The 12,857-nt window shown below is 38.4% G+C and overlaps 1 protein-coding gene across 7 annotated transcripts in view; it reads right to left on the bottom strand.

The window, feature by feature from the left end:
* The window catches only part of LOC105473681 (protein phosphatase 2 regulatory subunit B'epsilon), a 175,189-nt gene that overhangs the window by 50,128 nt on the left and 112,204 nt on the right, over positions 1 to 12,857 (bottom strand). For all 7 annotated transcript variants that reach the window (XM_011727596.3, XM_011727598.3, XM_011727597.3 and 4 more), the window contains one exon: positions 2,796 to 2,897. In XM_011727596.3, the coding sequence (XP_011725898.1) occupies positions 2,796 to 2,897 (102 nt within the window). The remainder of the gene's footprint in view (positions 1 to 2,795; positions 2,898 to 12,857) is intronic.

Genomic DNA, 12,857 nt, shown 5'->3' with positions numbered 1-12,857 from the left:
TTTGGGTGACATGGTCTCGCTCTGTCGCCCAGGCTGGAGTACAGTGGTGCAATCTTGGCTCGCTGCAGCCTCCGCCTCCCAGGTTCAAGCAATTATCGTGCCTCAGCCTCCCAAGTAGCTGGGATTAGAAGCGTGTGCTGCCACACCTGTCTAATTTTTGTATTTTTCGTATAGACGAGGTTTCCTATGTTGGCCAGGCTGCTCTCAAACTCCTGGCCTCAAGTGATCTGCCCACCTTGGCCTCCCAAAGTGTTAGGATTACAGACACCGGCCACTACATCCGGCCAATCAGTAATTTGTATAGGCCACAAATTTAAATCAAAAAGGTATGCAGGAGCAGTCAATTAGCTGGGCAATGAGCACAGCCAACCATTCAACAACCACATCTCAATGTCATTTTGTTGTTTTGACCTCCTGTCAGGTATTTATAGTTTTTTCCTTGCAAAATGTGTCCCAGAAAAGGAAGCGTACTGCTAATTATGAAGTTAATAAAAAGTGAAAAGGTCTAAAACTATGCTGTGTTTTGGTCAGAAATATAAGTTGGATCAACTAAAAAGTAAAATGTTAAACTTCATGATAGGTGACTATGACATGAATGACCTATCATGAAAAGAAAAAGAGATTTCTTATACATTCAATGAGTGCCCTCATTAGTGCTAAAACCACCTAAAACCGAAAACGGGAAGGTGACTAATTTGTGCTATAGGAATATACAAAGGAAAGGCAGGACTCTTGAGACCAAGTCAGGAGCCTTGTTCCAAAAGCAACAGATGGTGAAGGCAACAATGTGCCTAGTTACCTAACCTTTACTATGAATGAAGGTTGATTTACAAATTTTAAAAGTTTCCTTCACCTGATCCAGCATTAGTGGGTCATATTTCCCCTTGAGCTAAAGAAAGGACCAAAGGATAATAACCTTGAACAGGATGTCAACACAGATGAAACCAGCCCATTTATAATACCGTTTCTGCCTTTATATCCAAAAGGGCACCGGTCTCATTACCATTCTTCATTGTTTCTTTGGTTTTAGGGTTTCAGATAAACTAATGGTTGATATTCCTGCAGTAATCACAGTGTAAGCTAGAGTGGTTTTTCGTGGCAGAACTTACGAGTTTCAGAAATTGATTTGGTCCTGTATTTTATAGAGTCATTAAGTATGGGAAGGATTAACTGTAATATTGAGTAAAACTTTATTGTACTTTAGGGGAAATTTATGTCTATGGTTACCATGATTTAGAATAGTCAAAAAGCTCTTGCAAATGGCAAGAGTGGTCCACAGGGTCTTCTTTGGAATACAGAGAAGACAACACACTGAGGCTTTAAAGACATCTCTTTCCGTGTCTTTCCCGCCATAAGATGTGAGACAACTGAGAAGACCATCTTTTTGTTGTTGTTAAGTTTCTTCCAGACTAAACTGGAATTCAATGAACTGGCACCAAAGATTAAGAATAAGACATAACAATTCACCCATTCAAAAAAGTAATTCTTTTTTGGATTGTGTCACAATCTGGGATATACCTACGAAAAGCACAAATAGTTTTACAAGTTTCTTAGATTGCAGATAGTATGTCTGGGACCTTAAAAAAAATCAAACATCTAAGATAGGAAATCAACTACAGTGTTTTAACTAATTTACCCAGTCTTAGCAATGGAGGCAGGAATACATATGCATAACATGCCTGAGCAAGAGCTGAGAAAACAGAGCCCCCAAAAGTTTTCCACGTAACAAAGGGAAATAGTACATGTGTGTACCTGCAGAAACTTTGAGTTGTCAAAGCAGGACAGACAGACTTGCAAATTTACGTCAGAAATTCTGAAGTAGAGGGAAAAAACTCTTAGAATATCTCTAGGCTTTCTCTCTCTGCTGCACAGTTTGTTTGCTCTTCAAAAAGTCAACTTGAACCATGAATACATTTCTATGAAAATGCAGCAGCTTCTGCCTAGGGGTGAAGGTGTACAAGGTATTATTCATTTTCTTCCACCCCTTCCCCCTTGCTATTTGTCAAGCAACCTGAGGATATTCTGACTCAATGGAAGGGTGACTTTGGGGTTCAACGTGTACAAATTTCCTTGCTCTATTCTTTCGAGAAAGTTTGGCCTTGAGAGAAGGCAGCACAAGGGAGGAAGGAGCTGGAAAATTACCAGTATGTATTATACAAGTTAATACAATACAGACGGCTCTAGTGCTGGAAACAGAGATGCAGTGATGCCCCTGATCCATCCTGGCACATGAGTATGATTGGAAAACATGGCCTTCTCAGTGCAAGAGAACAGAATTGGCCTTCACCCAAGCTTTCTCTCAGCTGTTACTCTTCCTTACAATACTGTGAACGAAATAGCTATTACAGTTTGGTTTTGTCCTTCTAACTAAAGAAACACATTTGTAGTTAACGTGAAGACAGGCATACAAAGTTCCCAGGGTACATACTGCTAAAAATGAGATATATAGTCTGTGAGCTAATCACATCCAACTAATAACTAATGTGAAAATAATTCTGTGCTTTGTTTGAGGCTCTAGAGGGCAGGATCATAAAGAAGCTCTAACAGACGAATAAGAACTGCTGGCTGTACCTGCAACATGGGGTGGGGGGACACTAAAGCATCACACTGACACTATTTTATTCTTTTGGCATCCTAATTATCAAGAGTAAGAAACATAAAAAGCATTCTCTAACTTTCCATTAATGTACTCTAATTTGATTTCTTGGTGAATAAAGGCCTTCAAGGAATTCCCATGCTAATCAGCTAATGAGTTAATGGAGTTTTCTTTGAGAACGAATGGTATTTCAAAGTACCTGTAAGTGTGGCCACGATGCCTCAAGGGTAGGTTCATCTTCTTCTGGATCAAATTCATTGCTGTCACTAGGAGGGAGAGTTCTGAATATATTGCAAGATACCTAAAAATAAACAAGCAGCAGAGTTAACGGGAAGCACCTTCTGCGCAGTTTTACACAAGGTCCTTGGAGCCAAGCTGAGGGGAACCCAGATAACAGTGCACAAGGAACATCACCAAACTAGAATAAGGACCTCTTTCTACAGGCTCTGAGGTGGGGACCACCTCCAGGCAAGCTGGGAAGTCGCAACGCAGCACCATCCTACTCTCTTGAACACTATTCATTGTCCTTATTTAACCCTTTCCACCCGAGGTTGCCATGATTTTATACCTCCCATCAAAGCCTGCTCTTGGTTACTTACCAGTCAAGCATGTTTCTGATTAACCAATTGACACTAAAAAATAAATAACTGCTAATGGGCTTCATGTGCTTCCCTTATCAGGCATAGTCACTATTTGCAAACTTATGATTGAAATAATGGTGAAATTTCAGGCTTTTCTAATAACCTTAAAAATATCCCTTATCTGTCCTCAACGAGTTGGTTTACAAAATAGTAACGACACCCAGAGCAAAACTGTATCTTTGATATAAACCTCTATAAACTTTTAGGTATTCCTTAACCATAGGCAAGATCCAAATTAAACAATGGTTGTTCAAAACATGGCCATGAGTTGGTAACTGTTGAAACTGGGTGATAAAGAGATGAGGATTCATTATACTATCTATTATTTCTATATACGTTACAACACTTCCTCTTTTTTTTTTTTTTTTTTTTTTTTTTTAGATGGAGTCTCGCTCTGTCACCCACGCTGGAGGGCAGTGACGCAATCTTGGCTCACTGCAACCTCCTGCCTCCCAGGTTCAAGTGATTCTCCTGCCTCAGCCTCCCGAGTAGCTGGGATTACAGGTGCATGCCACCACACCCGGCTAATTTTTGTATTTTTAAGTAGAGACAAGGTTTCACCATGTTGGTCAGGCTAGTCTCGAACTCCTGACCTCAAGTGACCCACCCACGTCAGTCCCAAAGTGCTGGGATTACAGGTGTGAGCCACCACACCTGGCCTATTAAAAGATTTCTATAGTAAAATGTTTATGTTTTAAATGTTGTTGCTACTAGTCTCAGGATTCCTTTCCAGTTTCTGTTTCTTGCCCCACTCACCCACTCATCTTTCTCCTAATGACCCGAACATATCCCTAGATCTGAAGAATAAGACGGGGAGGGACAGGAGAACATGTGTAAAAAGTGAGAAGGGAAAAAGAAAGCAGATATTGCATCAGAAGCCTTTGCTGGTCTTCCTATGTAATGCAGAAAATACTGAGCTATCTAATACGCTGCTCTGAAAGAGGAATGAAGAAAGGCTTTGGGGTACCCATATAATCTGAATGTGTACATTCCTAGTGCCTAGAACAGTGTGTACACATAACAGGCATTTAATAAGTATTTATTTCATAAATATATTTTTATTTATTATTTATTTCATACTTATTAAATGCCTATTATGTGTACACACTGTTCTAGGCACTAGGAAAACAGTAGTGAACAAAGCAGATAAAAATCCATGCCATCATGGAACTTATTGTATTCTAGTTAAAGCCACAATTATCCCCATTTCCTAGTTATGGAAACTGAGCTCAGATGTATAAGCTATGGGAAGGAGATCCAATTTTATTTTAGTGCAATGGGAGGCCATTAGTGGATCTTAAAACAGAGAAGTGGCATGATCTGATTTCTGCCTAAAAAAAAAAAATCACTCCAACAGCTATGTATAGAATAGGCAGGAAGAGGACAAGTTAGGCTGTGAATGTGACAAGGGATGACGCTGGCTTGGCAAGGATGGTAGGGAAGACAGACAGAAATAGATTGATTCAAAAAGGTAGTGCTTTGCTGCTGGCTTGGATATATGATGTGAAAGAAAGAATTAAGGACAAGATATAGATCTGAGGCCATAAACTGAAGATAGAGATTACTGGAAAAGGGAAAAGTTTATTTCTTTGCTGGCTTGTTTTAGCGGAGAGATCTAGGGATCTAGTTAGAGACGTATTAAAGGAGCAGTATCTAGGAAGCAATTAGAAATATGAAGTTGGACCTCTGAGCTGGACAGGTCAGAACCAGAGACATATAAGACTCAGCAGCATATAGATAATACTTAAAGCCATGGGACCAATGGGATCACCTTGGAAAGAAGTAAACAAAAAGAAGAGAAATGGTCAGCTGGGAGCAGTGGCTCACGCCTGTAATCCCAGCACTTTGAGAGGCCAAGGCGGGCAGATCACAAGGTTAGGAGCTCAAGACCATCCTGGCTAACACGGTGAAATCCCGTCTCTACTAAAAATTAAAAAAATTAGCCAGGTGTGGTGGCGGGCGCCTGTAGTCTCAGCTACTTGGGAGGCTGAGGCAGGAGCCAGGTGTGGTGGCAGGCGCCTGTAGTCCCAGCTACTCGGGAGGCTGAGGCAGGAGAATGGCGTGAACTCAGGAGGCGGAGCTTGCAGTGAGCCAAGATTGGGCCACTGCACTCCATCCTGGGCGACAGAACAAGGCTCCATCTCAAAAAAAAAAAAAGAGAAAAAAGAGAGAGAGAGAGAGAGAAAGGGTCCTTGGGCACCCAATATTTAGAAATTAGGTAGAAGAAGAAGAGCCAAGGAGAGCAAATGAAAAGAAGCAGGTGATAATAGAAAAGAACTAGAGTTTGGGGTCTCAGAAGCTAAGAGAGAATAGTGTTTTAAGGAAGAGGTCAAGAGCAGCAAATGCTGTTCAAAGGTTGACTAAGAAGAGCACAGAGCAGTATCTACTGGACTTGGCGGTCCTATGAAGTGTACACTATTATGATCCCTAATTTACCACTGAGGAAATAGAAGCATGGATGTTGTTAAGCTCTAAGGTTACAATTAGTAACCAGGAGAGTTATAACTGGACCCAGACTGTCAGGAAGAAAAGGTAGACCAACTTTCTTATTCGTTAGCTTAGAGGACAGAAAAAAATGATCATATGAGAATATGCTTTTGCTATGGCTAATGACAGCAAACACAGTTCTATTATTTTATTTTTGTCCCTTCCAGTGATTACTAGAAATTATTTTTATGAAGAAATAAGTGACTTTTCAGGTAATGACTTCCCTTCAACCAGCCAGCTATAATGTAATTGACAGGGCAAAGGTTCTTTAATTACTCAACTTTGAATCTTCATTAAACTATACATGTATTTCAAAAACTGAGTCTTCATCCCAACTAAGTCATTTATTATGTACTGCACTCTTTAACAAGTGTTTTTCCTCTCCTAAGACATGAAAGTAAACCATGAGAGGGGGAAAAAAGGGGCTTCTCTATACTAAAAAATCTGGGTAAAGAAACAGAAACTTCTCTTCCTTTGTACTCCTGGGCATATAAACTCTCTTACAGTGCCCACCACATGCTGCAGCAACTATCTGTTTGGTTATTTGTCTCTCCTTACTAATAACTAATCAGGAATATACAATACATGTGTCTTCCCACCATATACTCAGCATTTAATAAATATTCACAAAGTAAAAGTTTGGATATATTAATAAAGCTGTGTATTGTGGTTTTGCTTTAAACAAATTTCAAAATTGTCTAGGTAACTTGAATAAATCCAAGTTATTTCTAAGGATGTTCATCCCTGTATTGTGTTCTCATCTTCTGACTTGGTCAAAACTTCCTCTCTCAGTTAACACAGCAAAAGAAGGCCACGTTGGGTAAATAATCCAAAAGGCAGGTAGTTCTAGAAGTATATACATCTCATTTAGCTACACACTGTCATTTCTTCAGATTTATCTTCCTGTCATGCTTTATTTAGTTTACTTCTAAACATTCACCAGATGACGAATGAGGAAGCACATGTCTGCTGGGTTGGACAATTCAGAGTTGACTGGATTGGTTAAGTAGTTCTTTACCACAATGGGAAAGAATGGCAAAGCATATCAAGTGTCATGGAAATGGCCAAACCTTTGACCCAGCCTGGAATATACTAGGTACTTAATAAAAATGTTATAAATGAGCCATTACTCCCATCCTTGAGAATTTGCCCTGAGAAACTAATCCAAGACAAGAGTGAAAAAGCTACTTAAAGCTGTCACTTGCAACATTCTCCAAAAAATGTAAAACTGAAAATAACCTTATGTCCAGCATCAGAGAGGTTTATCAACTCAGTGGAATACTGTGCAGCATTAAAGATGATGGCTCTATGGGAGTACCAAAAAAAAGTTTATAAATAAAGATTTATATGTAAAGGCAATTGAAAATTGTGTGACTATAAGGATAAGAATGGAAATGGTTAACTATAAATGGAAATTAAAAGCTATATTAAAGCAAGAGGACTATGGATGATAAACACAGTCCTAAATCTATAAAAAGCATACGTTAAAGACATACACTATGTGAGTTACACCTTCCACTCCAAGATGAAAATGGGTCTTGAACTTGTTTATTATATAAGACTACTGCTGCCAAGCGAGAGTTAAGAACCACAGCCTCCAGGAGTGCCAAAGGTTTATCAGAAAAAAATATATATATATATCACAGCCTCCCACAATACAAGCGAGCTTGGCTCATGAATGAATGATTTAAGAATTACATGAATGAACCAGTTTAACTGTACAGTTGAGCTCCAAAATCATAAATTTAAAATCAGGTCATCCATGGACGGGCTTCCATTGGGGTGCGGGGGAGGAAGAGGGGAGGAGTGTCTCTAAATCCCCTGATTTATCTGCAACAGTTTGTATATTAGTTCAATTTGGGAAAAGTCCAGTTGCCTTCATCAGATTTTCAAAAGACTTCCAAGATCTAAAAACGGTTCAAAACCAAGGTCCTAAATAGTAAATTTGCTTCCATTATATCTTCCTTTATCACTGACAGTCACTTTTAATTTATAGTCTATGGTTAAATGGATTATTAAATAGGTAATGGCAGTTGCATACTTACCCAAATGTATCACAGCCATGAGTAACCACCAATATAACTCCCCACCACACAACAGTTTTGTGAAGAACCTATGCAGCTAGGTTAAAATGCATTCAGGTATTTCCAAAGTCACAAACAGTCTCTATTATATTAAAATACATGAGGTTCTAGCCCTACGCCTCCTATTTTATTCATTCAAAAGCAGACTACCAAAAATGTACAAAAGGAAATTTTAAAGTATATTAGATAAATTTATTTTTCAAATATTGTATTTTAAACTATACTGGTGTCACTGCAAAGTAAAAAAAGTTTAAGAAACAAATGCGGCCGGGTGCGGTGGCTCACGCCTGTAATCCCAGCACTTTGGAAGGCCGAGGCGGGGGGATCACGAGGTCAGGAGATTGAGACCATCCTGGCTAACACAGTGAAACCCCGTCTCTACTAAAAATACAAAAAAATTAGCCGGGCATGGTGGCGGGCGCCTCTAGTCCCAGCTACTCGGGAGGCTGAGGCAGGAGAATGGTGTGAACCCAGGAGGTGGAGCTTGCAGTGAGCTGAGATCGTGCCATTGCACTCCAGCCTGGGCGACAGAGCAAGGCTCCGTCTCAAAAAAAAAAGAAAAAAGAAATAAATGCCTCTGAGGTAGTCTAATTCCTTTTCATTCCAAAGATATTAGAATACACAGTGGATGTTAGGATCAAACTAAAGGCTTGAAGGGGCTGGGAGCAGGGGCTCATGCCTAGGAGGCTGAGGCAGGAGGATCACTTGAGGCCAGGTGTTTAAGACCAGCTCTGGTGACATAGCAAGACCCCCCCACCTCTCTATGGAAAAAAGAAAGAAAAAAAAGGAGGCTTGAAGGCACTGGCCTGGCCTCCAAAAAGTGGCTATAAGGACAAAGTGAGGCTGAAGGGATGGAAGGAAAGGATGTCAAAACCTGGACAACCCCTCTTCAAAGATAGAAAACCTCCACTAACGAGCTTTTAGAATCAGATCAGGTTAGAAACTATCTCATCCAGCCCCTTCATCTTAGAAATAAGGAAATTGTGGTTCAAAGAGCTTGCAAGTTTTTCAAGGTAACAAATTACCATGAAACGCAGACAGAGTTCCCAGGGAGAGTTCCTAGGGTTCCTTCTGATACACCATTTCCACCCAACCCTGAACTGTGGATGGACCTGACTTCTTTATTTCTCTCTTTTTCCTCTGATCTTCCCTACTCCCATTTCTTTTTAACATTTTTACTACTCTCATTTTCTCATCTCTCCTTTCTCATCATCTCCTTCCAAGTTTTTTTGCCTGCCAGTGCCACTCAAAGGATGACTCAGCATTAACAAAGAACTATAACGATCTCTTCATCCCCACTGCTGGTTCAGACCTCCAGCAGCAAACATCTTGATTACCGCACTGTTTCCTTTCCGGTGTTCTCTTCCTCACATCCCTTCTTTTTGTCTCCCCCAATTGGATTTTGAAGCACTTAAGGACTCCTTATTCATCTCAGAATGTCTGGCACCTAATATACAATAAATGAAAATAACTGGGGGTGCCAAATAGAATTCAGGACACTGGTGAAATCTGACTTTCAAATAAATGACAAATAATTTTTTAGTATAAGTTTGTCCCATGCAATATTTGGGACAGTCTTATACTAAAAAAAATTCACTATTTATCTGAAATTCAAATTTAATTAGAGGCCTTGTATTTTTATTTACTAAATCTGACAACCCTAAAATAACACTAATATTAAGAACCTCTAACTGCTTGCTTTGAGGGTCCAGCTGCTCATTTTTCAGTACGTTAGTTTACTGCTGGCTATTGTTAATTACGGTGCTGCAACAAAAACCAAAACAGTCAAATTCTTGGCCAAATGTGAAAGATGAGACTACAAAGTTTCCGCGTTCATGGCCTCATAAACAAAAGAGGAAGAAGCATTTAGGCATATTTTTATCAGTTTTTGATTAAACTTACTACTTTTTCACTTGCAAGAGCAAAATACAACTGTTATATTTCTAATAGTTCTTTAAATTACTGCAGAAAAAAATTCACCATTCCCAATCCATTTCCATAGAAATTACTAGTTTTGCACTATGATTTTGACTGGCATTTTATTGTTGTTAAGGAAAATATTATAATAGAACAGAGTGTGGCTAGCACCTAAGAGCTACTCATTAAATATCTGCCAATATTAATAAAAAATGTACAAAAGATAAGGATAATACAATGAATGTTTTTTTAAATTAATGAATACTTTGAATTTCCTGTAGTTATATATTTGTTAAGATTTGAGGCTCTGGCACACTGGGCATGTAATGTGATCAGGGATCACTTGTACCACAGTATAACAAGTCAATTTAAATCATCTTTGTGATTTAGAATATATTTTCTAGATGGTTGAGTATCATCTCTCTTGAATAAAAGCAGAACTAGCTGACCTTAAAGATGTTTCCCCCTTTCATCTGTGAAACTGTAAGTTCATACAATTACACAATATTGCAAGCCTATCAACTATAAATACAAAGAGGATGTTATTATGGCTATAAAATGAATTTTAAGATTACATCTAAAAGGTAAATTTTCTAACCAAAAAGACTATGTGAATGATGCTAAACAGAAAACATTCCAGCAAATTTAAAGCTGCCATTATTTCTCCAGCACTATTCACATTAAGACCTCATGCAAGTAACAATTTCAATGATATCCCTGAGTTTTCTCATCCAGTTTAAGCATTCATTCATTCAATAATTCATTATGTATTAAAAAGAAACCAAAATGATTTAATCATTTACAACCAGGAGGGGCTAGTAAATGCAATGTTGACACTTAGGCCATCATGTATTATTACTTTATTGTTGTTGTTGTTGTTGTTGTTGTTATTATTGAGATGGAATTTCACTCTTGTTGTCCAGGCTGGAGTGCAATAGCACGATCTTGGCTCACCGCAACCTCCGCCTTCCCAGTTCAAGTGATTCTCCTGCCTGAGCCTCCCGTGTAGCTGGGATTACAGGGACCCATCACCACACCCAGCTAATTTTTTGTATTTTTAGTAGAGACGGGATATCACTATGTTGGCCAGGCTGGTCTCGAACTCCTGACCTCAGGTGATCCACCTGTCTCAGCCTCCCAAAGTGCTAGGATTACAGGCATGAGCCCCTGCACCCAGATCTATTATTTTCATAATATTTTACATTAGCACAAAAGATGGATCTAAGTAGATATGGTAAAATTGAACCTTGAAAGAAAATAGGCAAATCATCAATATTTACCATGAATGCCATTTTTAAAACACAATTAAATCTGAAACAAAAATATGAATATAAGCAAGACTTACTTTAAATCTCTAAATCAGACATTTAAACACCTAAGACTATTTTCAAACATACCAGAATTTATATTAAATATTCAACCCTAAGGCCAGGAGCAGTGGGTCACGCCTATAAACCCAGCACTTTGGGAGGCCGAGGCAGGAGGATCACTTGAGGCTAGGAGTTGGAGACCAGAGTGGTCACAATGTTTTCAGAAAACCCGTGTCTACATACATACATACATAAATATTCAACCATAAGAACTAAAATTCTAACAAAATTTTCTAACATAAAAATAATAAACAATAAACAACACATATATAATGTCAAGTTACTTTTGGTAACACCACATTTAAGAGTTGTTAATGGTCTCAATAATAAAGAACCTTTCAAATCTGACATCTTTAAATGTCAGCTCCTTTAAATTAATTATAGATAATTATTGATAAACATAGAAAGATCCCAAAGCATTTGTAATTATGCTTGAGGGACTCAGAATCAGAGCAGATAAATATCTTTTAAGCCGATGCTTTGATTAGGAAACAAATGGCAAAATTTGTAAGCTTTCAATTACCATTTAATTTAATTCACTGGTAATTTGTTCAATCAAATAATTTGTTTCTAAAGCCAAACTATGTATCTTAATCACCATAATATATTGTAGTTTCCACTTCAGACTAGGTATAAAGTCTTTTTTTAAACCTTGCCATCTATATGAACTAACCCAGCTACTTAAAAGTTATCTGAATTTAAGAAACCATTCAAATCTGTTATTATAGCATAAAGGCATGTCCTGGCCAGGCATGGTGGCTCACGCCTGTAATCCCAGCACTTTGGGAGGCCAAGGCAGACGGATCACAAGGTCAAGAAATCAAGACCATCCTGGCCAACATGGTGAAACCCCATCTCTACTAAAAATGCAAAAATTAGCTGGGCACGGAGGCACATGCCTGTAGTCTCAGCTACTTGGGAGAATGGGGCAGGAGAATCGCTTGAACCCAGGAGGCAGAGATTGCAGTGAGCCAAGATCACGCCACTGCACTCTAGCCTGGTGACAGAGCTAGATTCTACCTTTTAAAAAAAAAAAAAAAAGGGGCATGTCCTTAACACCTAATTCTAAGGAGCAGAAAATTTAAACTTAAGTCAGTTTGACAATTTCCTAGAATAGGCCATCCACTGCAGGTCTAGCTTTATTGCCTAACATATTAAATATTTAACTGTATTTGCTATGTAATATCATCAATAATTATAATTTTCAGACATTATTATTCCAAACATGTTCATTTGAGTTACCTACAATTCCTTGAGTCAAAACCATCTCCTCAATATCCTTGTTTATCACAAGTGTAGATCTCAGTTGCATGATGAGAACTATCTGAAATACTGTAACATACAGGTGTGATCAAGCCACTCCAGCAAGCCTGTCCATATCTTTATCATAAAACTGCATTTGTGCACAAAGCTCTATACTTTTGTGAAGATGTTCACTTAACCAATGACCGAGTGCATTGTTTACATGTGACTAAGAAACAAGCAGTTGTGACAGCTGTGAGGTTTGTTTTACAACATCTAGAAATCTGGAAGAGGATTTAAAAGGAGATTTCTAAAGCGAGTAATTACTTTAGAAATAATTAGTAATTATTGTTACACATTTTGAAATAATTAGTAATTATTCAAATACACTTTAGGAAAAATTAGTAATTATTGTTACACATTTTAATGTCACACTTAAATCTGTATTAGCAGGGCTTTCTAGGACATAACAACTATTCTATTAAACCTGATTCTGAAATGAGGCAGAAAGAACATATTA

Source organism: Macaca nemestrina, chromosome 7 (assembly GCF_043159975.1).
Source record: "Macaca nemestrina isolate mMacNem1 chromosome 7, mMacNem.hap1, whole genome shotgun sequence".
Lineage (NCBI taxonomy): Eukaryota > Metazoa > Chordata > Mammalia > Primates > Cercopithecidae > Macaca > Macaca nemestrina.
Note: the sequence above shows the minus strand (reverse complement) of the source record. Positions and strands in the feature narration are given on the sequence as shown.